Source organism: Phocoena phocoena, chromosome 9 (assembly GCF_963924675.1).
Source record: "Phocoena phocoena chromosome 9, mPhoPho1.1, whole genome shotgun sequence".
In the NCBI taxonomy this organism is placed as follows: domain Eukaryota; kingdom Metazoa; phylum Chordata; class Mammalia; order Artiodactyla; family Phocoenidae; genus Phocoena; species Phocoena phocoena.
The window spans coordinates 53,446,063-53,470,551 of record NC_089227.1 but is presented as its reverse complement, the minus strand read 5'-3'; the positions used below and the strand labels follow the sequence as shown (position 1 = coordinate 53,470,551).

Below are 24,489 nucleotides of genomic sequence, written 5' to 3'. Positions count from 1 at the left end.
CCTACACCAGCATAATTCACAGGTTCACATTCCCAGCCCAGTGTGGCACCCAGTATGGAACCCTGGTCTAAGATCTTCTCCATTTTAAAGTCTGAGTTCTGCTAACCAGACCTCTTTTGCCTTGATGGACTTAATCAGTTTAAGGGATAAGAAATGTCACTTTGGGGTGTCATGCACTTAAGAGTGCCAAATCTCTGGCCACCAAATAATAAAGACTTTAGTTCAGTGAGTGCATAGTTTCTACAATAGTTAATTTTCCAAGAATCAGGCTACAAAGCATGGCATTTGGGAGGAGAAGTTACGAGTTCAAATGGTGTTTAATAATAGTGGAATTTAAGTAGAGGAAATAGTGGAATTTGACCAAATGTTTCTTAGGATGCAGACCAGAAAAACTATGCAAACTAAAACTAATAAAAACCAAATTTCAGAGTTTCTTATATATGTATGTGTACACACAAATGCATGTGATAATACAGAAATAAATGAACTGTGCTATTAGGTTAAAATAGAAAACACCTATTCATTCACTTCCCAAATGTCAAATAAGAACTGCTGCATCGGCAAGGTATTGTTTTAGGTGTTAGGACCACAGAAGTGGACAAAATGGAGACATTCTCCGCTTTCACAGTTGTCACTCAAGAATGAGAAATAGTCAATACATAAATACACAAAAAATATTAAAATATCTAATAGTTTAAAGTGCTAGAAAATAGATTCTTGTAGTAATCAAAAAAAGGGTGGTATTGGTGAAAGAATATACAATGAGATTAATGGCACAGAATAGAGAGCCCGGAAATAAATATACCCCCCCCCCAAATCCAGCCAATCAATTTTTGACAAAGGAGCAAAGCTAATTCAATAGAAAAAGAACAGTTTTTTCAACAAATGTTGCTGGAACAAATGGACATCAACTCACACACACACACACACACACAAATCTAGACACAGACCTTATACTTCTCACAAAAATTAACTCAAGGCGGATCATGGGCCTAAATGTAAAATGTAAAACCATAAAACTCCTAGAAAATAGCATAGAAGAAAATCTAGGAGACCTTAGGTTTGGTGGTGACTTTTTAGGTGCAGCACTGGAAGCACAAGCCATGAAAGAAAAAAATAATAATTTGGACTATATTAGAATTAAAAACTTCTGCTCTGCAAACGACATTGTTAATAAATAAAAAGACAAGCCACATATTGGGAGAAAATAGTTGCAAAACACACATTTGATGATGAAGAAGTGGTATATAAACTATACAAATAATTCTTAAAACTTAATGAGAAAATAAATAACCCAATTATAAAATGAACAATTGATATGAACATACACCTCACCAAAGAAGAAACACAGATGGCAAATAAACATATGAAAAGATGCTCATTGGCATTTGTCATTAGGGAATTGAAAATTAAAACAGCAATGAAATACCACTACACACCTTTTAGAATGGCTAAAATCCAAAACACTGACAACACCAAATGCAGTGCTGTGGACCAACAGAAACAATCATTCGTTGTTGGTGGGAGTGCTAGATGGTACAGCCACTCTGGAAGACAGTTTGGTAGTTTCTTATAAAACTAAATATAAGATAGAGGTATTTATCCAAATGAGTTGAAAGCTAATGTCCACACAGAAATCTGCTCATGGATGTTTATAGCAAGTTTATTCATAATTGCCCACACTTGGAAGCACCCATGATGCCTTTCAGCAGGTGAATGGATCAACACATTGTGGTACATCTACACAATGTGTATTAGTTTCCTACAGCTGTCTGTAACAAAGTACCACAAATTGGATTGTTTCAATAACATAAATTAATTGTTACACAATTCTGGAGGCTAGAAGTTTGAAAACAAGGTGTTGGCAGGATTGGTTTCTTCTAAGGGCTGTGAGAATCTCTTCCATGTCTCTCCTAGCTGTGTGCTATCAATCCTTTGCATTCCTTGACTTGTGGCAGCATAATTCCAATCTTCACATGGTGTTCTCTGTGCCTCTGTCCCTGTGTCTAAATTTCCCCCCTTTATAAGAACACAGTCATACTGGATTAGGGCTCACCCTACTGACCGCTTCCTAACTTGATCATCTGCACAGAACCTATTTCCACATAAGGCCATATTCGAAAGGGGTTAGTACTTCAATATTTGGGGGGACATGTGGGGGCGTAATTCAACATTATGGTTAAACTATTCCAACAATAAAAATGAATGAGGTATCGAGCCACTGTGAGACATGAAGGACATTTAAAATGCATATTGCGAAATGAAAGAAGCCAATCTGAAAAAGTGGTATACTGTATAATTCCAACTGTATGACATTCTTGAAAGGGCAAAAAAGGGAGACAGTAAAAAGATCGTTGCTTGCTAGGGATTCAGAGGGATAAAAGGAGGGAGGAATAGGTAGAGCACAGGTGATTTTTAGAGCAGTGAAACTATTCTGTATGAAACTGTAATGGTAGATACATGTCATTTTACATTTTTCAAAACTTGTAGAACATACACCAGCAAGAGTGAACCCTTTTGTAAACTGTGGACTTTAGTTAATAATATGTATCAATATTAATTCATCACTTATAACAAATGTACCACACAAAAGCAAGACATCAGTAGTAGGGAAAATTGGGGGGAAGAGGGGGAAGGGAAAATATGGGAGCTCTATACTTTCTGCTCAAGTTTTCTGTAATTATATGATATGAAACCATCAGATGGTTTAATAGGGATGTATTAAGATATGTTTAAAAAATACCACTCTGGCTGTTAGATATAGAGAATAAATTGTATACGGAGGCAACATTGGAAGCAGGGAGATTAGCTAAGAGGATACTGCAATAGTTCAAGCAAGAGGTAATGATAGTTTGGGCTAAGGTGGGACAGTGGATATGAGGATATGGGGATCAGTTTGGGATGTGCTGATAAAGAGAGGATTTCTCATGATACCAATCATCTGGTACTCAGCCATGAATCTGGAATCATGTGGAAATGTCAGATTGGTTATAGGCTGAAATCCATGCCCTTTAATCCATGCCCTTTGCCGCTCACATCCCCTTCTGTGGAATGAGAACTCATCAGATCAGATATTACTTTAAATAAATGGGCCTTGTAAAATTTTTGCTTTTCATATTTGTTGTAATAGGATTTGACTTGTATCTAAAACAAGATAGGCTTTAACATAGGCTTAAAGTGTTTTACTTTTCTTTCACTTTTTCTGAAAATTTTATATTACTGGAGTTGGGAAGAAAGTCTCTCCATTAATAAAGAAGTTAATACAACTGATGAACTTTGTATTTATAGCAACTCTGCAAATAAAAGCACACATTTCTGTTATTTAGATTGGGCAAACTAAATCTGAAATATAGGCCAGCAATGATGGAGAATTGTTACATACAATGACATCACACTGATAGACATCAGTCGCAATCTGGCAAGGAAAAGAAGGGAATTGTTCTTCTTTTGTTTGTTTTAAAAACTATTCTTAAAATCAGCTGAGAGTAACAAATGTGCCATTTTTTTTGCCTCAATATTTTAAGATGGGTGGCAAAAAACATTAGAAGGCAAAGAAGAGAACAACCATAATTGATTTTAAAACATGGCAAAGTAACAGAATTCGCATCATTCATTTCTAATGAACAAGGACCTCAAAAATTAAATAATTTTTAGAAATTAGAAAATCTTTAAGAATTTAGGAAAATTACTCTAGCCTTTGAAACATTACTGTAAAAGGGATTACTGTGTTTCCTATGGGAAAACTCAAATCCACATAGGATAATAGTGAAATGAACAAGATCATCAGGATAGCTAACAGATCATTTGAATAACAAAATAATAATAGGATGGTATATTTGAATTGTGTGATTTACTTAAGTCAGTCCTTTTCAGAAAAGAATACCTAATTCTTTAAAATAATCAAGCATTATTAGGAATCATATTCACTTGTAGAAGGCAGAGTGTCCTTGGAACTGTTATTTACAGCATGTGACCTCATTCATTTTTCTAGTCCATTCAAGGATGTTTACACTTAGGTCCTCAATGCTGTTTGCTACTTATATTTATGAAGAGTGAGATAGTAATTATAGACTGAGCCACACTATCTCCTTTGAAAATTCCACTTTCCTGGGGCAAGGATTTCACCTGATTTTGAAATTCATTCTTTGCAAATACATTGTTTCCTTTGCATAGAATATATCTAAATGTCAGTATATGAGTAATATTACTTACTCTCAGCTTCATGAAACATTTTACAACTCTAAGCTGAATAAACACAGCACTGTTAAACACATCCAGCATCTTCATAGAAAGGAAAAGGTGGATATGTTGTATCTATTGTTTCTGCTATTTTAATTTCAAAAGTTCTTACCACGATAGTTACAAAGTAAACAATTCCTACAAAATTTACATGGCACTATCTCAGTCTCAGTAATTTTCAATTCAAAATTTGCAAGAAATTGACACTTTCACCTTATATACTAAGACACTTTCTGGTATGTAAACACTTTAAAAAAACACTTGAAAAGGACAATCTAAAACCTTTAAAATATTAAGGATATAAGCTATTGTAATAATGTAAACAGAGAGTCAAGCCTTTATTGGGTAGTTACAAAAGTTGTATTCATTGGACTATTTTTTGCTTAAGAGTTTTATGAGTTGCCTGAATAGGAGAATTCTAATTACGTGCTTTCTTTTACTGGTTTCTGTCATTTGTGAGAGGTCCTCAATGTCAACCAGGATGCAAATGAGGATTGTGTTAGAAAACTGGGGAGAGGACTGAAATTAATTCCAGTGCTAAAGCAAAAGAAGGGAGGTGACCTTTCATCCTCTCCCAGCACAGACCAGGTGAGGGGGTGAGAGAGGTTACACCCAACCCTGTAAGGTCAGCTGTGAGGGCTTCCTTCTTTCAGAGCACATTTCTGCACGTCTTTAATTCTCAGTGCAGCTCACTCCCTGGTGGCTTTATTTGCAGTAAATGACATAAAGTCCATTAAAAACAACACTTCTGAAGGGTGACTGTTGGGGGTTGTGAAGACACAAATGTCCTATATAGACCAAAACTATCTGCCTCTTTAAGGAAACAGAAAGACTTGTAAGCGAATGTTTATAACTCTGGAGATAGATGATCAAAGGATAGATAGATGATAGATAGGAAAAAAGATAGGCACAAGTATACATGTTTCATCTTATTCCTTACGCAAGTTTTCTATCTAAAACTTGCTTCCTCCTCCATCCACTACCCACTCTAGCGCGTCTCATCTGTCTGCCGTTTGGGGCTGCACAGCACACCTTTACAGCTCGCTGGGGAGCTGTTGCTTCCGCCTGCGGCGCCGTCAGCCGGAGTACGGAAGAAATGCTGAAGGAGAGCCGGGAGTGACGGTAAAGAGAAGGCTCTCCTCTCGAGCACCTCCTCCACCGCGCCCTCCCGTCATCCCGCCCGCTGCAGCACAGTGCAAAGTTGGCCCAGAGACCGGGTGGAGGGACTAGGGGGCCAGGGCGGCTGATGGCGGGATGCTGGGGCTTCACGTCCCGCAGTCCGGAGAGCCTCCAGCCGCCGCAGCTGTCACCTCCACGCCGAGCCACGGGCGTGCCTCTCGCCTCCCGAGTGGCTCCGAGCCGTCGCGCTAACAGCTCCCACTCACAAGTCTCCGCGTCCCCAGTTCTCAGCTCTCACCCCAGCCTGCCCCGTCGCCTCCCCCGCCCCCCTCCCCGCCACTGCAGAGGGGGGCAGCGACCTGGCGCTCCGAGGACCCCCAGCCACTCTCCCCCACAGGCTGCTGCTGCTGATTCGCGGCGCCGCAGGGCCGCGGACGCTCGGGCCAGACGCTGGGCGCCCGCGCCTGAGCATCCCCTGCGCGCGCACTGGGTGAGAAGGCGGGGGCGGGAGGGAAAGAGAGGAGGACTTGCTGATTCCCTAGCGGACCCAGGAAGTTGTCCTTAAAATTATATATATCGCCGTACGCGGCTGAGCAGCCACCTGGCCAGAGCAGCATGTGGACTGGCTCGCCGGGTCACCTAAGTGCTCTGTGGCTGCCGCTGCCGCCGCTGTCAGAGCAGCTGCTGCCGGCAGCAGGAGCCCGGCGCTGGGCGAGGAGCGGGGACGCGCGGCTGCAGCGTCCCCTGCTTACTGCTGGCCGCTTCTTCTCCGGAGGTGGCAGTCACTGTTGCTGCTGAAAAACCAGCCCACATTTCCACGGCTGGTCGCCTGGTGAGGAGTTGAGACTCTATACCTCCCGCCCGGAACTCACATGGCTTGTTACCTGGTCATCAGTTCGAGACATCTCAGCAATGGGCACTACCGGGGCATTAAAGGAGTCTTCAGAGGGCCCCTCTGCAAGAACGGATCTCCCTCTCTGGTAACCTGCGCGCGCGCGCACACACACACACACACACACACACACACACACACACACGTTCAAAATCAATATAAACAGAAAGAGATATTGTCCTGGCACAATGAGGGGGTGATGGATAAGCTACCTTGCCTGTAGGTATATTGTGTCTGTTTAGACAGTTTATTGACAGACTGTTACACAGTGAGGGGTGTGTGTTTACATGTGTATTTTCAACACAGTCATTAGCATCTATAGTGCTAGGTATGCAAATATTTACTGAATGCAGTTAAGTGCAGGCTTGTGAAGGTAGCTCCTGTGTGCTGTGTCAAGTTATGAATCTGCTGATTTGGTCAGTATAGAAAGTTTTAGTGGCACTTTATAACCATACTTCATGAAGTCATCAGTTGGGATTAGTTTAATAATGCTGCATTTACTTTATAAGAAAATAAACTCTAAACATTTTGCATCAGGGTCCGGGCAAAAGGAAAAGTGTTGGATCCCGATATGATGAAATCTAATGCTTCACTATGTAGGTTCTTCAGGGAAAGCCGAAGAGTTCTTTGTGAAAATATGAATTAGACAGTTTTTTGTACTATATACAGATGTATTCATGTGCAAATTTGAGTGACTGCTATTTAACTTAGTAAACTATTCAATTTAGTTTACTATTTGATGTAAGTATTTTTTGTTAAATGATTTTGACCAGAATCTATGACTTCAGTATATTGTCAGTTCATCCCTTAGTACATACTATAAATCATTTTTTTAAAGGATTCAAATTTGTTTCAAGAAAAAAAGTCATGATTTATTTTTTAAAGTTTTGGATTTTTAGTAAGTGACTAAGGGTCTAAACTTAACGATTTTTCTAGTGTAAGGTGAAAACTAGTACTTTAAGTTTTGTATGATATAAAGAGGGAAAATTGAAGGTGTCTGATTTTTATTTATTCATTTTTTGGTTCTCTCCATCATGGTTTAATGTTTCACCAGCATGAATTATTCAAAACTGCAATATATTATAAAAACCTGTGATTAAGGGCTATATGTGATTTGCATGAAAAATCTGAAATCAGAAAGTGCAGGTACCCAGAGATATCACTAGGACTCCTAATTGTGAAGAACTATTGCCTCACATGCTTTCATGTACTGTACAAAGTAGGTCATTGCAAACCTCCTGCAACTATTTAGTATTGAATTAAAAGTGTAAGATGGAATATACTGTTTATATTGGCATTTACAATTAACTTCACAGGGTTAGAAGCGTCTTGAAGGGTTTTAGATGCATAAAGCCCACATTCAATCTTTCTGAGCAGCTGGTCTGAATCTTTCCTATTTTTAAAGATTCTCAGGATCAGAATTTCCGCAGTCTCAGCAAACCACCTTAATGTTTAACAACCCATGCTGTCAGAATCTTCCTTAGAGCAGTCTTAAATTCTTCAAATTTTTCTTTAAGCTCATTTCATCTTGCAACCCGAGAATGTTCCATCTTTCTCATAGATATTTTTCCACCCTTTGATAAGCTCTGTGGCTGTCTTCCCAGCCCCTCTCTGGTTGTGGAAGTCTGAATTGGGTAGTGCATTACAGGATATGTGCCTTAATCATTCACAGTGTAAAGGGAGAATTACTTCATAGTTCTTACATTGTTTAGTTTCATTTAAGTTAGTTAGAACATGGTGTTAATCTTCCAAAATCTGTAGGGTTTGCAGAGGGAATTTCTGTCACAAGGTCAAAAGGTATCCTGCCTCCCTCCCACCCCACACCCCTGCCGCCCCATTATGCTCCTTCATCTCCCAGGAGCCTGAGTGACCCCATAGGGACTGGACATATGAATGTGGATGTAAGAAGACAGCCTATAACCCAAATGGCCCTGCTGGCTGACCAGAGGCTCACACCCACAGGACGCTATTCTTATTCATTATTGGGCTGGTTTTCACTAAAATACTGATTCATTTACTTTTACCTAGGTTCCACACTTTGATTCACTGGGCTGTTCTCTCCAGTGTTTACACATTTGACTGTACTTAAATTACATTTGCATCATTTTAAAATATCTGAATTAGTCTGCGTAGGTATTTCCTAAACCTGATTTATTTTGTCTTCTTTTACATTTTGCTATGGAATTTGAATGACTTTTTCAAGGTTTGAAAAGTTTCTCACATGAGATGAGCAGTATGTGAAAATTGATGTTCATTCATTCTCTGTCACGGGCAGGTTGTTAAGTCAGAAATGCATTCACATTGCATAACATTTAGTCTTTCTCCCTAAATTGAAATAGGTCACTATCTTCTGGACCATAGACCCTTGAGAATTTAAGTAATAGTTCCCTGGTCCAGATGAGTTTATATTTGCCTTCTTCATTAATGAGTTGCAAAGCATAAAACTGAAAGCTGATTATACATCATTTTTTTTTTAATATTCAGAAATACACCCCCCCAAGTTACTTTCAGGTTAACATAAGTTTATTGATTTTTTTTATCAGTACAAATATTAAACTCACAGATCCATAGTGTACAGTCATTTATTTTTTATTAAAATATATAGCTACTCTGACAGTAATTTTTTTCCAAACTTAGTTCCCAGAATGGCCTCAGATTGACCTCTATGTCAATGACTTAGTTATTTCCAGTCACTGAAACTCAGTTTATCTGGGATTATGGATTGGGGTATGACTCACTGATTTAACTCATTTTCACTAAATTCTGCAATAATCTCAACTTTGGTTCTTACTTTTTCAATCTGAGTGTTCTGCCTATTTTAATCCATACTTTTCTGCTTTAGTAGAGCTGTTTAAAAGTAGCGCATAACACAGTTATTGAATAAGACTATTTTGTAACTTTGTTATAGAATGGAGAAAAACCACACTTCGTTTTTCCTATAATGAGTTTCTTCTTTGGTAGTTCTGATATAAATACACCTGGATAATATGAATTTAACATGTCAGTGTCTTATAATTCTTCAGTTATATATTTAAAGCAATTGTATAATTTGTCATGTTCAAATCACGTCTGTAGAATCTGAACACGTGATATTAAACTAACAGTAAAAAAGGCAATGATTATATTTATATACACTTTTATTTCAAAGAATTTCATTTAGAAAACATTGACTCATTATATGGAACTCTTGCAGTAAATACTCAATGGGATACTTGAGAAATAAATAAAGCATTGTTTTCCCAAACAGTTTTCACAGATCAGTGAACTGAAAATCCTAGAGTGAAATGCAGTTCCTATCTTCAAAGTGAAAACATGCAAATGTCTTATCTGTTACATCTCTCTTCTTTTTGGTGACTTGGTATGAAAAAAATAGCTTATTGCTTTTCATCCTAATTAGGATGTGAATAATTGATTTGAGATAGTTTATGATACTTTAAATCCAGGGATAGATTAAAGAAAAGTGACAGAGAGTATTGCATAGTGCTTATTGGTAAGTCTTCAATTTTAGAAAGTAAATTTATACCCTCCCACATTTTAGGATATTTATCCCCCACCATATTCCAAATCTATAATATGAATGAATGATGACTTTAAAAATCATACACACATGTGCGTGTATTTACACATAGATAGAGATGTAGATACACACATTGTTACCAGTACTCAAGTATAGGAAGTTACCTATATATTACGTTATAATCTTTACTGTCAGATATGTTAAAGGTAAAACTTTCTTACAATCCAGGAACTTAAAAGTTCTTTTACCACCATGTTTGAATTCAAATAAACAAGTAATATCCTCTTGTAGTGTCAAAAATATATTTGAATAGATTCTTAGTTATCTTAAGTAATGTAAAATATCATCTCAAATTTAGAGACAAGTGTGGTTTGTTACAGTTTATTTAATCTGTGTGTGGTCAGTATTAAGACTATCATTCAGGATGTGTAGTGATTAAATGTTAATGATAATCACTTTTTTATATTTTATCTGTGGTACATGGTTAGCTTATTAGAGTGATACTTCTTAAGAAGTGCTTATTCCTGGGAACACTATAGATAGACACCAGGAATATCTGTTTCTGGGAATGTCTGTTGTCTTCCTCTGAATTATTTGATGTGAAGGAAATTCTTGGGATTTTCATCTCAGCAACAGATCAGGGTCCTTGGATGTTGTTGCTTACTTATTTTGTTTTGTTTAGTGATCTTATTCTAAGTTATATATCTGACTAAATTACCTAATTGAAGGAGGTGGCATACAAACAAACAAGCATTTTAAATGGACTAAAAAATTCTATAAAGTTCTCTTTTAAAAATTATCAGTGTATATGTATAATTGAAAGAAGTTCTAGAAAAGATTAATTACCTTGAGGATGTATCTATTCAGAGAATCCCTTATGAGGAAATGAGTGCAGTTACAACCTTGCTCTTTTTTCTAATGCCTATAATAATTGCATGTATTTCACTTATGCTTAATAAGTACATGTTAAACACATCCAAAAATGCTCTCAAACTGATGCACTTTTCATGTACCAAATATGGTTATGAAGATATGCTCTCCCGTAGAGAAGGCACCTGCCTCCTCTTCTTTAATTCATGAATACATATACTGCCTTTTATGTTGAAACTTTCAGATGTTTTCAGTAAAGAAGACTCAGTTACAATTCTTACAATGCATGTTTTCTTTATGTCAAGTATTGTATTAAGCAGTCTCCTGTCCTCTAGTTGCCTTTTCAACCCATTTCTTCTCTCCCCCAACTAACTGATTTTGGAAACCTGTAGTTGGCATTATGCTTTCCAAAATAAGTCTCAACTTTCTAGGACTTAATTTATGTTTCTGTAACTTCAGAAGGTTTTCATGATAAGAAGAGTTCAGTAAGTATTTGAGTGCTATAATGTGTGACTTTATTAGCTCATACTACATTTATTTCACAATTAAAATTTGACGAGTCAGTCTCTTGATTTGTTTCTTTTAGACTTAGAATTAAGATAAACTCTATTTTAGGTTTCTGCCCTATATTTTGGAAACAAAATAAAATGTATTTTCATCATGTGTAGGCTAAACGGGGATGGTATTTAGCATAGAACTTAATCATTTGTAGTTTTTTAAAAGAAGTTAGCCTTAGTTGTAACTGTGAAATCTTTGTTATATAATGTATATGCACTAAGATACATACTTTCCATGTGTTAAATATTAATAGGGTTTGAGATGTCAGTAGGATTAAGGCTGTACTGGGAGCAAAGATCAAGAAGAATAATATACATCTTGAATAACTTTATGAAGTGCATTTCAGTATGAATTTGGTTTGTCAAAATACACATTGGCAGAATAATTCTTTAGTACATATGTACATATTTTGTAGAAAATAATTTGAATCAAAATTGAAATAAAAATGTTACTTTGTTTGAAAAGGTCTTTTGGTTTTAACAAATACAGTGTTCCAGGGAATTCCTATAAAATGACAGGTGGCAGCCTTTTGTAGATAGATTTTGTAAATCAGGCTTACTTAGTGGATAAGGTCTAGAGAGAGAAATTAAATATTTGATATGTTCTCATGAAGTGTAGAGTTATGATGATAATAGGAATATATAAATCACTGAGTTCCAGAGCCTCTCTTGCATTGGAAATACTTATTGGACGTGAAAAGAAACTGTGGAAAGATGAATTACTCCATGGTTAGACAGCATTCTCAGTTGTAACTAAGACATTGTTAGCTTATTGGAGACAAAAATGCAAAGGAATATTATACAGTATTTAAAATGGAAAGGGATTTAAAAAATATTCACTAATGATCCTACTTTTCCCGAAATGGACCCCTGATAACATGCATTGAACTAAACGCTTCTTTCATTCAAGTTTGATACCTAAAATTTAAATGTTAACTTCTAAAAAACTGAGTGTAATTTTCCTTCACATGTAAAGAAAGCTATAGAGCTAACTATATTTCCTTTCTTCTTTGGCTGTTGGGAAACCCAGAGACAAATGTGTGCTTCACACGTGATGGGGATTGACGTTGGCCTTCAAAACAGCATGGTGTCCTCACCCCTACTCGTCTCCTATTCCCGGTCTAGCTCTTATTTTAATTTTATTTTCCATGACTTTCATTCTTTTCAATTTATATTTATTGTTTTAATGTATAAAGTTTATTTTCGATGACTTAGGTCTGCTGTGAAAGGACGCAGGCTGTAAATAAATAATAAAATATAGACCCTCCAGCTATAGGGATGCTGCTCAGGATTTTGGACTGGACAGTCTTGAGCGTGATTCCTGGAGAGGATGCATTTTGTTCATTTGAGGCAAATATAATTAGGGCTGCCAATTTTTTGCTTTGAGAATTGGCAGATTCCTTTTGGCAAGTTTGCTTTCACTTTTGTGTGGGTGTAAGAGGCAGAACATAGTTTATTTTGAAACGCGTACTGCCAATTTATTTTGTTTTTCTAAACAATCTTTTCCCTCCCCGTTATTCTTCTTGCCATTGATCCGTATTCCTTTCATTAGCATGGTTACTGTTTTTTTCCAGCATCTTTTTTGGTTCCTGTATAAATGATGGCATATACTTCGAACTCCAGAGGCACAGGCCCCTGCAAATGGTGAGAGACACCCCGTTCTGTCTGCTGCCCCACCCAAGCCTGCAGGTTCCTTCTCTGTCCACCATCCACACGTAACATTCATCTCTAGCTCAGAATTTAGAGCTTCCCCCATATCTCCATTCAGAACCCACCTCCTACCAGTGTTCTTCCCCTGCCCTCTTTCCCACAGCTATTACACAGCACTTCATTTGTCTCATGTTACCTCCCAGCGACAGAAAAATACCGTCAATTTCCCCCCACATGTGTCCTTTTCAGATCTCCATTTTGCTATGAATAATTATATTCCCTAACATGTTCCTTGGCAAGCAAAGGTGATATGCATTTCCTCTTTGTGAATGATATAAATACCAGATTCTAAAGAGAAGATAACTATTGAACGCCTTATTGAATGATGGAGGGGATGGAGGAGGCTCACTGAAATCTGACCCTCCCTGTTGATTTGCTTCATCTAAATGTGAAGTCAAGAGACAAAGAGGTGTCCATACTACGTATTTTCTTAGTATCTGAACATGTTCATAGTCCTTGGGTGATATCTAAGAGTCTTCATGATCTAGCCCCCACCTACCTCTTCAGCTTTAACTCTTTTCTCCCACCTGACCCTATGGTCCAGCCATACTGAGCTACTCAAAGCTCTTGACTATGATAGGTGTTTATAGACCTTTATGTCGTTGCCTATGCTGTTCTGTCTGCTACAAATCCTCTTTTTGCCATCAATTTTTGGGACATATCTTATATAATTCTTTCAGACTTAATTAAAGAGTCGGGTCCTCATGTGAGTCTACTCGAAGTTCCCTTATCTCATGGGTCAAGTGCTTCTTTTTCAGGCTCTAGTCACATCCATTGCTTGCCTTGATAATCACTGAATTGTGTTTGTTTATTGGTCTCCATTTCGCCATGAGATGTGAGATCCTTGGGGTTGTGTTTGCCATTGTCCTTATATCCCCAGAGCTAAGCACAGCTTCTGGTTTATTATTGATTTCAATAGAAAACAAAAGGATTTCAATAGAAATTTAACTGGTATAAATATGTTCCCTTTGTTCCTGATGGTAGCTCCAAGAAGAAAACTTTTCCTTAGAGAATTTTTTTCCCAAGTAGTTAGTCAGAATCTTTTAGAATGCAAACTGTTCTACTGGATTAAGTGGCCACTGTTTTCATGGTGATCCTTCTTACTTTCAATTCTACCAAGATCCTTTGGTCAGTTGCCTCAAGTATAATTGAATACTTCCTATTATTCCCAATTGCAGAGTGCTTTATTTCATGTAACCGTTTCTGAACATCTTTTGTTAAAGGCCACAAGAGGCTGAAGATTGGCTATATATAAATGGATGAAATTCATACCTGAGTTAGTCAAGCCATATTTTTCATTGGCACATATTTAATAGCTTCTGTGAAACGAATTACAAGTTAGGAACTTGACCATTCCCTTCCTATTTAGGAGTGTGTCGTAAGGAGGAAAAATAGTGGTTCACACACCATTGCTCCTTTTCTCACTCTCATTTTTCTTTCTTTTGAAAAAGAGACAATAATTTCCTGATCACTGGCCACTGTATCCCTTGAGAAAGCACCATCCTGGAGCAGCTACAGGGTGGTTATTGCATAATTGCCAACCCTCTCCAACTTATCAGTCACACACTTTCCAGCAAGGTTTTGCTAGTACTTTTTTTGTCTTGGATTAGTCAGGATATGGTCACTGTTCACAAAAGAAGCTTGAACTTCTTCTGAACAATGAACTTTAGCTAAAATATCCAGCCACCTCCAGTGGACATACAGAAAGATAGTAATAGTCTCCAGAGTGGAGAGAATCAGGTCTTTTGTATGGTCAGTTTCTTTTGCTACAGTTGTTAACAAATATTTGACTTCTTTGTCTTCTTTAGTGGATATAAACGTTGGAAGGACTCTTAGCAATCTGGTTTAGCCTCCCCCTGTATATATTTTAATAGAGCACTGTGATAGCAGAATAATGACTTCCCAAAAATGTCCACATTATAATCCTCAACACCCTTGACTCTGTTAACTTACATAGCAAAAGGGACTGTACAGATGTGACTAAATTAAGGTGTTGAGAAGGTTTTCCTGGATTATGCAGGTGAGCTCAGTGGAATCACAAGGGCCTTTATAAGAGGGAGGCAGAAGTGTCAGAGCCAGAGAGAGAGAGCTTTGAGATGCTATGCTGCTGGCTTTTGAAGATAAAGGAAGGGGCCACAAGCCAAGGAATGCTTACGACCTCTTGAAGCTAGAAAAGGCAAGTAAATCGATTTTCCCATAGAGCCTCCAGAAAAGTCACAGCCGTGCTAACACCTTGATTTTAGCTTAGTAAGGCTTCTGACTTAATGGACTATAAGATAATAAATTTGTTGTCTTTTAAGCCAGAAAGTTTGTGGTAATTTGTCAGAGAAGCCATAGGAAACTAACACAACTACTCTTAACATGGGTGAACATTTCCAGTGGTAGGGGACCTCTCTGCTCACCAACGTGATTGATCCTCTAGTGAGACTAGTATAATTAACGCTATGTCTCCTCTGCCCTCCCCAAATGTCTCTGCCTCCTTCCATTTACTCACTGGTCCTCAGTGTGCCCTTTGGAAGCAAAAGGATAGATCTACAACCTCTTCAGTGTTAACATCCTTTCAACTATTCAGAGAGAGTTGGTGATTTTTCATTAAAGGACTGAAAAATTTGTGAGAACTAACTAACCTTCTTCCATGTACATCACTTGCTTTATTTTCTTATATATTAATTGAACTTTGTACAACTCAAAATGCTTGATTACACTTTTTAAGGTGATAGATGTTTTGAAATACAATATACTGATGTTTCTTATAGTCTTGAAAGGTGGTAAACTCAATAAAATATTTTCATATATTTAGACAAATATCATCCACACTTTCAAATCATGTCTACTTTTTCCAGATAGTTCCCTTTTACACTGTATACATCATTTATACAGAAGATAAACTTAAGAACACAAAACCAGATCATTTTAAAGGCACATTTTAATGCTATCTTTCTTAGTTTGTTTAGTCTTTGATTTAGATATCTGAAAATTTCCTAGGGGGCAAAAAAAAACTAGTTATAAATAAAAAGTGATGGGATGAGTTGAAATAATAATTATAATTTCATGAAATCTTCACCATTTTCTATTCTAGACATAGTGGTATCTAAATGGAAAGTTATTTTTTAACTTTTGTACTGAAGAATAATATAATACATAAATTGTCACAAATCATAAGTGTACAGCTTTTTAATGCCTCAGATGTAGTATAGAATATTACAACTTCCTGGTAGCCCCAGGCGTGCCCCTTACCAAGCACCACCCAACCCAAAGGCAACTATTGTGCTAATGCCAGATTATAAACTGCCTTATTTTTTTTTAAATGATATTAAAAATAGATGTAGGGGCATCCCTGGTGGCGCAGTGGTTGGGGGACCGCCTGCCGATGCAGGGGATGAGGGTTCGTGCCCCGGTCTGGGAGGATCCCATGTGCCGCGGAGTGGCTGGGCCTGCGCGTCTGGAGCCTGTGCTCCGCAACGGGAGAGGCCACAGCACTGAGAGGCCCGCATACCACAAAAAAAAAAAAAAAAAAAAAAAAAAAAGAGATGTAGTAAAAAACATATGTACTTGCAGCTCAACTGACAACAAGGCCCTCTTTTTGGGTGGGGATAGGTAACTAGACAGTGTTTCATCTGCTTACTGTCCTACTTCACTTTGACCACAGCTAACTTAACTAGTTGAAACAAATGAACAAAAGAAGATAATTACATTTATGTCCGTTTTACTTTCCTGTTCATGATGATATACTTTTTCTTTATGAACTAGTGTTCTTGAACCAGGCTTTTTATTACTTGACTTCAATAAATCCATAGTCAGCTAAAATTGGATCATTTTTGTTTTTCACAGCATGTAATAAAATCTGAATTTCTTGTAATTATTACCCCTGTTGTAAAATCACCATTTCTTTTGTAACTTTAAATATGAATGCTTTATAAATATACAATTATCTCCAGAAAAAAGAATACTGATTCGGTAAGTATGAATGGATTTATGCTAATACAGCACAGGGATTATATCCAAGGTGACATTTGTGAAGTATTTCATTATCTTTCCCTTAATAGTACATGTTGAAATTCAAAGATCTGACCGTCATGTAGATTTTGATATCTCTTGAGAGTCGTTAGGAAAGGCTCTGTTGAGTTTTCGTTATTCGAGGGGAGATGTGAATTATGTATTTAGTGGAAAAATAGTAAATGATTAAAGGAAAGAAACCTCTAGCTTGGAATTCTCATAAAAAATGAAAGTTATGTGCAAATGATGTGTAAACTTTATTGCAAAAGTTGTTAAAATTTCACACGCACACACAAAGGTAAAATACAAGTTTGTGTTACTATGGAAACAGGATTATTGCCAAGGAGATTATAGATAAAACCCAAACAATGCTTATATTAATCCTAAATTAAATGAATTTAAATATGTTTAAAGAACTGATCGTGTATTTTCAATCAAATGTAATGCTCGTCTTCCAATATCCATATGCTACATGGTATGAGTTCAAGAGTTCTGCATCACGTTGCTGGAAGAAGTTTTAGTGACGATCACTGATGATGCTTTCTTATGATTATAGAAGGAAGATTTGTGAAATTACATTATAAAGGAAAAGTAATAAACTGCAATACATTTTCCTTTATGTGTTCCTTCCAACAGTGTCACTTTGCTGTAAATTTTTTAAAAAATCACACTCAGTTCCGTCCTCTGTGATCATCAGAATAGACTCCACCCCTGAAAGTGATAGAGAAAATCAGTTTTCCACAAGGAACAGAATAGGTGAGAACACATAACTGGAGAAAAATTATAATTGGCATAAACATATTCATAGGGAGTGGTCTTACGTGGACTTATATAGTATATAAGCATCACTTAATCTGCAGATCCTAGAATTAGATCCAGTAGACAGTAACTGGAATACAACTTCTGATCTACTTGTGTGACAAAAATTTGGGAACACAAAGTTTTAAATTCTTCATTAAGTCATGAATATAAGGCTAGTTCTAAGGTTCAGTTTCTGACTGTGATGAGCACTGGGTGTGATGAAGTATGGGAGGACCTTCAACCTCACAGTTTCTTGCCCAACTGTTTGGAAACAAGTCATTAATGTTTGACCAGTGGTTTTCATGTCGCTGTAGTTGTTGTTTTATTTTTCCATGTATTCTTTGTTCAAAGGAAATCTTAGGAGCTAGGCAAAATAGATGGAACCTTTGGCTAAAGGTCAGGGAGAGAGAAGCTCTTGAATAGTGAAAGCCTCCTCCTTTTCCTCTGTATCTGGGCAAGAATGCTGGGCAGGGAAGACACATCTGGGCATAAGCCCTGGAGCTTTATGATTTGAATACCACTTAGATGGACCATGAAGGGTAAGTAGCCGCTGTTTCCAAAACATAATTAAAATGCATATATCTTACGCAGAGTAACTCAATTAACTATTTGCAACATTGCCAGTTAATTCCATCACTAGACATTGATTAGATATTACTTTCACTCTAAGTTTGCAGTTTTTAAGGTGACTTTGGGATTTCAGAACACCTTCATGAATAAACTCGAGGAAGCTCAAGTTTTTTCCTGAGCTGAGGAGACTTTAGAGTTGATGGGAAATAGCCAATGTGTGGGACAGAAATCTAGATAGAGGAGCCTGGTCTGGGAGAAGCCTAAGATTTCTAGAATTGAAAACAGAAGAACATTTCAATTGAGGAGTCAAAGCCATTCATTCACTCATTCATCCAATCATATTTAACAAGTATTGTAAGGGTCTGCTATTTGCCCAACCCTTATTAGCCACGTAGCAAAACTGAAAGATAAATCACACTATGGGAAAAGAAGATACATTTTTCATGCACCAAATACTCCTGGGAAGTAGTTCTACCTACCAGCTTTGGTAAGTGACAAAACTCCTTTGGATAAAGCAGAAGAAAGAAGGTGGGGGGGGGGCATCTGAAATGGATGAGCAGAGAATGTGGTTCAGTTGGCCCATGGCACTGAGCACTTAGGTCAGAGCTTAAAAGTAATTTTGACCTAGACAATTCTAAACTTCTATCTCTAGGCTTTATGATTTTGTCCTTTTGTTTTCCTTTGGATCTTAGTAAATTTTCTTTTTTTTTTAAACTTCGGCTGACCAAGGAAATGACAGCAATTGAAGTCAGGGTTCCTGTAATCCTGCTGACATTATTGTGGGATGTAGCCTACAAGGCCAGCACTGAAAGTATAATCAGCTGAGGGATGAGGGGATGTGGCAGACATAGTCCCTAGAAGAGAGAAAGCATCAGAGCACTAGACAGGGCTTCATGTGGTGGTGTGAGGGCCTGAGTGCCTCCCTTTCCCTTGAGGTTCTGTATGTGGGGGAGGCATGGTTGGCCACCCCCATAGAGAAGGTCCTGTCTCTATTCTTTGGAGAATCTTCTGTTCTTAGTGGCCGATGCCAGACGTTTCAATTTAGATGCTGCTAACTGCAAATATACATAAGAAACATCTCTTCATCCTGCTACTGATTTAGTCTTTGATGTGAATAAAGAACCTGGAAAAGATTCTTCTCATAACCTAATACCTCAGGTGTTAGGTCCCTAAAAGAAAAAGGAGACCACTGAGGAAATGAAAGCATAGGAAGGGAGCAGTGAAGATGAGTCTTACTTCAAAGTTCTGCTTTGGAAGGGCTTTAGGGGCTCCTAGAGAGTGGAGACCACCAAGAGGAAGGCCCCAAGAGAACGAGGAGGACCTAAAGGACTCTGGTTGGAAGGGCTCTATGCTATCCTGCTTGGAAGATATACACACCTGTCACCCTGGGTTCCCAGTGGAAAATTCTCAGGGCAATTATAGCTCTGCCTTGAAGCTGATGGAGTTCAGATCCTAAGTTTTCACAAATGATTTGGGGCCCTTACTACATGTTGGGCACTGTCCAAGGTGCTGATGATAGTGAGGTAAACACAATCGACATGGTATCTCTCCCAGTGGAGACTACAGACAGAGAATGAAGATAGGCAGTAAACAGATGTTTATTTCACAGTACCCCTAGTTATAAATATACAAGTTCTTTTGAAGAAAAAGTAACTGATTCTAAAGAGGGATAACCCTCCTAGTGCTAGGACCATGGAAAAATTCCCAGAGTAAATGATGGCTAATTTGAGACATGAAGAATGAATAGGAGTTATCTTGACACAGAGCCCTAAGGCAGGACCCAGAGAAAGACTCCCAGGCCTGGGATTTGCATGTGGGCTGAGGGGCTGAGGGGGTGCAAGACAAGGCAGGACTGGCAGGTAAGGGTCAACCACGTCTGCTCCTGTAGGCTATGTAACAACGAAATAAGGAAACTGTCTTAGGTAGAAATATGGCTTTTAATCTTAGTACAGAATTAAACAGTCTGTGGTCCTGGCATGAGTACTTCTAATTACTTCCTGTGGGTTGTGCCACATGAGATAGGAGGAAACCATGGCTTTTTCTGCTGTTGTTACAAACAAAAATCATAAATGATTTATAAACAAGAAAATAAGAGTACTGGAGTTGAATCATCATTAATCTTAGTTTCCTGTGTAAGTCCATTAAAACTAGGCTGTATAGGGCTTCCCTGGTGGCGCAGCGGTTAAGAGTCCGCCTGCCGATGCAGGGGACACGGGTTCGTGCCCCAGTCCGGGAAGATCCCACGTGCCGTGGAGCGGCTGGGCCCATGAGCCATGGCCGCTGAGCCTGCGCGTCCGGAGCCTGTGCTCCGCAACGGGAGAGGCCACAACAGTGAGATGCCCGCGTACCACACAAAAAAAAAAACCTAGGCTGTATAAAGAGAGAAGAATTGAGAATTAACTTTATAGATTTGCACACAAGAATGATATTATGATTTAAGTTTCACTCAAAATACTCCTCTTTGATGTTTTAGAGTAACTGGGGGTGGTCTGGCCGAATGAGGGTTTTTTTGCTTTCATGGTAGATAACATTTGTATCCAGAAAGCAAAAGAAAATGGAGGGTTTTTAGAATGTTTTGAATCAATTATAAAATCTCATTTTGTCTTTGTTAGGGAAATTTTCTCAGAAGGTATTAGACACCATTAATATAATAACATTGAAGACCCAAGGTAATAGTCACTTCTTTAGATGAGGTACCTCTCTGGATCTCTGAAATGCCACTAAAAATGTATCCCTTCTAGTGTTGTATGGTGACAAAGGTTGCATGTTTTTATATCAAAAATTTAAAATAAAAAAACCATGATGTGAGGAGGGCTTTACGGTGCCGTCTGTGTACATATTTTGCCTTGTTTTATGCATTTACTCCTCCACCCCACACTTCTAAGGTGAGAGCATGGATATTTTCCCTTCATATGTTAAGTATAGAGAAGTGGTTAAGCATATAGATTTGAGTTGGACTGAACTGGTTTGACCTCTGACTCTAACTCTAACTAGTTGTATGACTACTTCAGTACTAAGAGCCACAGCTTGTTCATTGGTGATGCTACTCGCCTTACGGGGCCATTGGAAGATGTGCGTGAGCAAATGGATGCTAAGTGCTTAGCAAATTTTCTGGTGCATAGTAAGCGTGAAATGAAGACAGTCGATGGTTACTCCTGGAGCACGTGGATTGTTCTGTTACGACCAGGTTTCCTTGACCCCTTAAAGTGTTCTAAGCACCTACTGCAAACTCAGCACTCGTATCAAATTGTTGAAACTGTTGCTGCTTTGGATGGTACTTTAAGATGGCTCTTTACCGTAGTTGTGTTTTCTTGGAAGACAAGTACAGGCGTGGGGGCCGGTTAGCTTTCTGTTTAATGCAACACTTGCAAAAAGAAACCCCGGGTTTTCACAACTTTCACAATGAAAATGCTCAGTGTGCCCTACTTTCCTGATACAGCTTTAATTCAAGACAAGGATACATTTGAAGTGGCTTTTCCATTTGTCCTGTTTTTGTCAAAGCAAATTGAGTTAAGCAGATAAATTGTTTTTACGATCTTGCTGCCATGTGGAAGGAATTTTTCTCTTCCTTTCCATACAGATAGATATTTAATCTAAAACTACTAACTCTGTGATAAGTATTCACCCTCTTACTGTGTTTAAATATCTTTATTTCACTGCCTTTGAAAATTCTAAGGAACCAATCACGTATTTTTCTCTCCCCAATAACAACCTGCTTTAATAGTAAAATATTTGAAGTGAGGACATACTAGGTAACTGAGGATTGTATATGTTACACCTATGTTCACATTATGAGCAAATATTAAGGTCCATGTGTAGGTATAAGCTTTTGTGCACATACATTCTGCTTGGAAAATATTCAGTCATTTTGTTTCATTTGCCACTTCATGATGCAAAAAAGCATTTGTATCTGTCTAGTCAGGATAACAGAACCATTCTCAGCTTTTCAACAGAGGGAAGCAATGCAAGGAATTGTTTACAAATGTGTTGAAAAGGCTGAGGGAGAGAAAAGGGGAAGATGCTATTACCCAGAGGTTAGTAACTGCAGGAAATCACTGTGGCCTCTAGGGTTGGAGGAGCAAAGGAGAAAGTGGTACCTAAACCCTACAAGCCTTACACTGGTGGTGATGCTGCTTCTGCCACCACCTCACCACTGCTCTGCAGTCATCCAACAGCTTGCAGTCCCACTGGGGCTGGTGGATTTGCTGCCTGAGTGGCTGGTGCCTACAACTGGAGGCTGCTGGCGCCACTGTGCTGCTACTGCAGAGGCCAGCAGTTGTCTGGTGCTGCCGCCACCAGTACCAGAACCCGTGAGCGCTAAGTGCCAAGGTGGCTGGACAAGCCAAAGAAGGAAAATCATGGCTTTCTTTTTCCTCGCTTCCACTCTGACACCAGTCTTCCCATTGGCAGACCTAACCAGAAACCAGCTGGCAAGGAGCTCTGGGATGCACAGTTTATGGGTTCCAGTCCCCAAGGAGAGAGGAGTGATGAGGATAGAACTGATTGCCAACAGAGAAATACTGAGCACTGCAGTTACACCACTTTCTTCAAGATTGCAGAAAGTAAGAGGGAGAGGCATTAAATAATAGAGGAAATTATATTTTATCTGTTATATAGAAATCCAAAGGATATTTATGTTCAGCCTAGACCTTATGGATATTAGGTTCCTATTGCTGCTGTAACAAATTACCACAAACTTAGTGGCCTCAAACAACACTAATTTATTATTCTTCAGGTCTGTAGGTCAGAATTCCCACAGAGGTCTTGCTGGGCCAAAATCAAGGTGTAGGTAGGGCTGCTTTCTTTCAGGAGGATTTAAAGGACAGCCCATTTCTTTGTCTCTTCCAGCTTCTAGAATTTGCCTGTGTTCGTTGGCTCATGGCTTCCCATCTCTATGTTCAAAGCCAGCAAGTTCTTCTCCTGCTGCCATCTCTCTGATTCTCTGTAGCTGGAAAAAAACTCTGTACTTTAAAGGACTTATGGGATTAGATTGGGCCCACTTGGATAATTCAGGCCCCTCTCCTCATCTCAAGGTCCTTAGTTTTAATCACATCTGCAAAGTCCCTTTTGACATGTAAGACAGTATTCACAGCTTCTGAGAATTAGATCGTGGGCATCTATGGGGACCATTATTCTGTTTACCACAACTCAGAATTTTGGATTCATAGGCATCTGTGGTTATTCACTGGTTATTATCTCCCATAGACATCTCAAACACATAATATCCAAAACTAAATTAACCTTCCACAAAGTGCACGCTTTCTTAGTTAGGGACATCATCTTCATTTAACGGTGTAGGCTTGAATCTTGAGACTCTTTTTCTTTAATTCCTCATCAGATTGGTAAATCTACTCATTTTAACTCCTAAATATTTCTCCAATCTACCCCTTCCCTCCAACTTTCCTACCACTCCTACCTTCTTGAATGCAAGCATTTTCCATTTTCCTGAAAATAAAATAATCCTTGATTAACTGTATGGCATTTATGCTAGCTGGTGGAGCTACCCACGTTGTCTGCTCCAATGGAGTTTACAGCCTAGAATGGAAACACACACGTTAAACAAATAAACCTGTATGATATATGTTCTAGAAGAGGACCTTTCTCATTTTTCTGATTATGATTCATTTTTCAAAAATTTTCTGAATATTCTAGAGAAAGGCCATCAAGTAGGCTGATTTAAATTCAATCAATAGTAAGTACTCTTGGTATATGTATGTTGCTTCCCCTGATTCTGGAGGATAGAGAGGGGAAATAAGACTGCTAAATTACATGTCATATATGGCAACTTAGTTACTTGTAGTAAACTCAAGCGAGAATGGCCTTAAGAGCTCATCTTCATCTGTTGTTGTTTAAATGGGGTTAAACTAATGATTTGAGGCCTCTACACTGGACTTAAAGAATCACAATGCCTTGGGTGGGGCCTGGATGTGCAGGTTAAATAAGCAGCCCCCGAGTTTGTTGTACACATTAACGTTGTAGAATTATTGAACCAATGTGAACTTACCAATACTCCTTGGATTTAGAACTTCAGAGGCCAGAGCTGAGGAGGGTGTTATGACTTGCTCACTCTCCTTTCTTCACTGGTAATTCCTATGGGAATCCCCTGTGATGCTTGCTTGGAGTTCAGACACCTGTCAAATGCCCCGTTCACAATGGTAGTAACAGGTAGGGAGCACTTATTCTACATCAGACATACTGTGCCCAAACAAGCCTTTCAC

General features: G+C 38.4%; 1 protein-coding gene across 1 annotated transcript in view; it reads left to right on the top strand.

The window, feature by feature from the left end:
• Positions 1-6,230: 6,230 nt before the first annotated feature.
• The window catches only part of ZNF804B (zinc finger protein 804B), a 502,873-nt gene continuing 484,614 nt past the window's right edge, over positions 6,231-24,489 (top strand). Inside the window, exon 1 of the mRNA XM_065884313.1 lies at positions 6,231-6,338. Coding sequence (XP_065740385.1) covers positions 6,231-6,338 — 108 coding nt within the window. The remainder of the gene's footprint in view (positions 6,339-24,489) is intronic.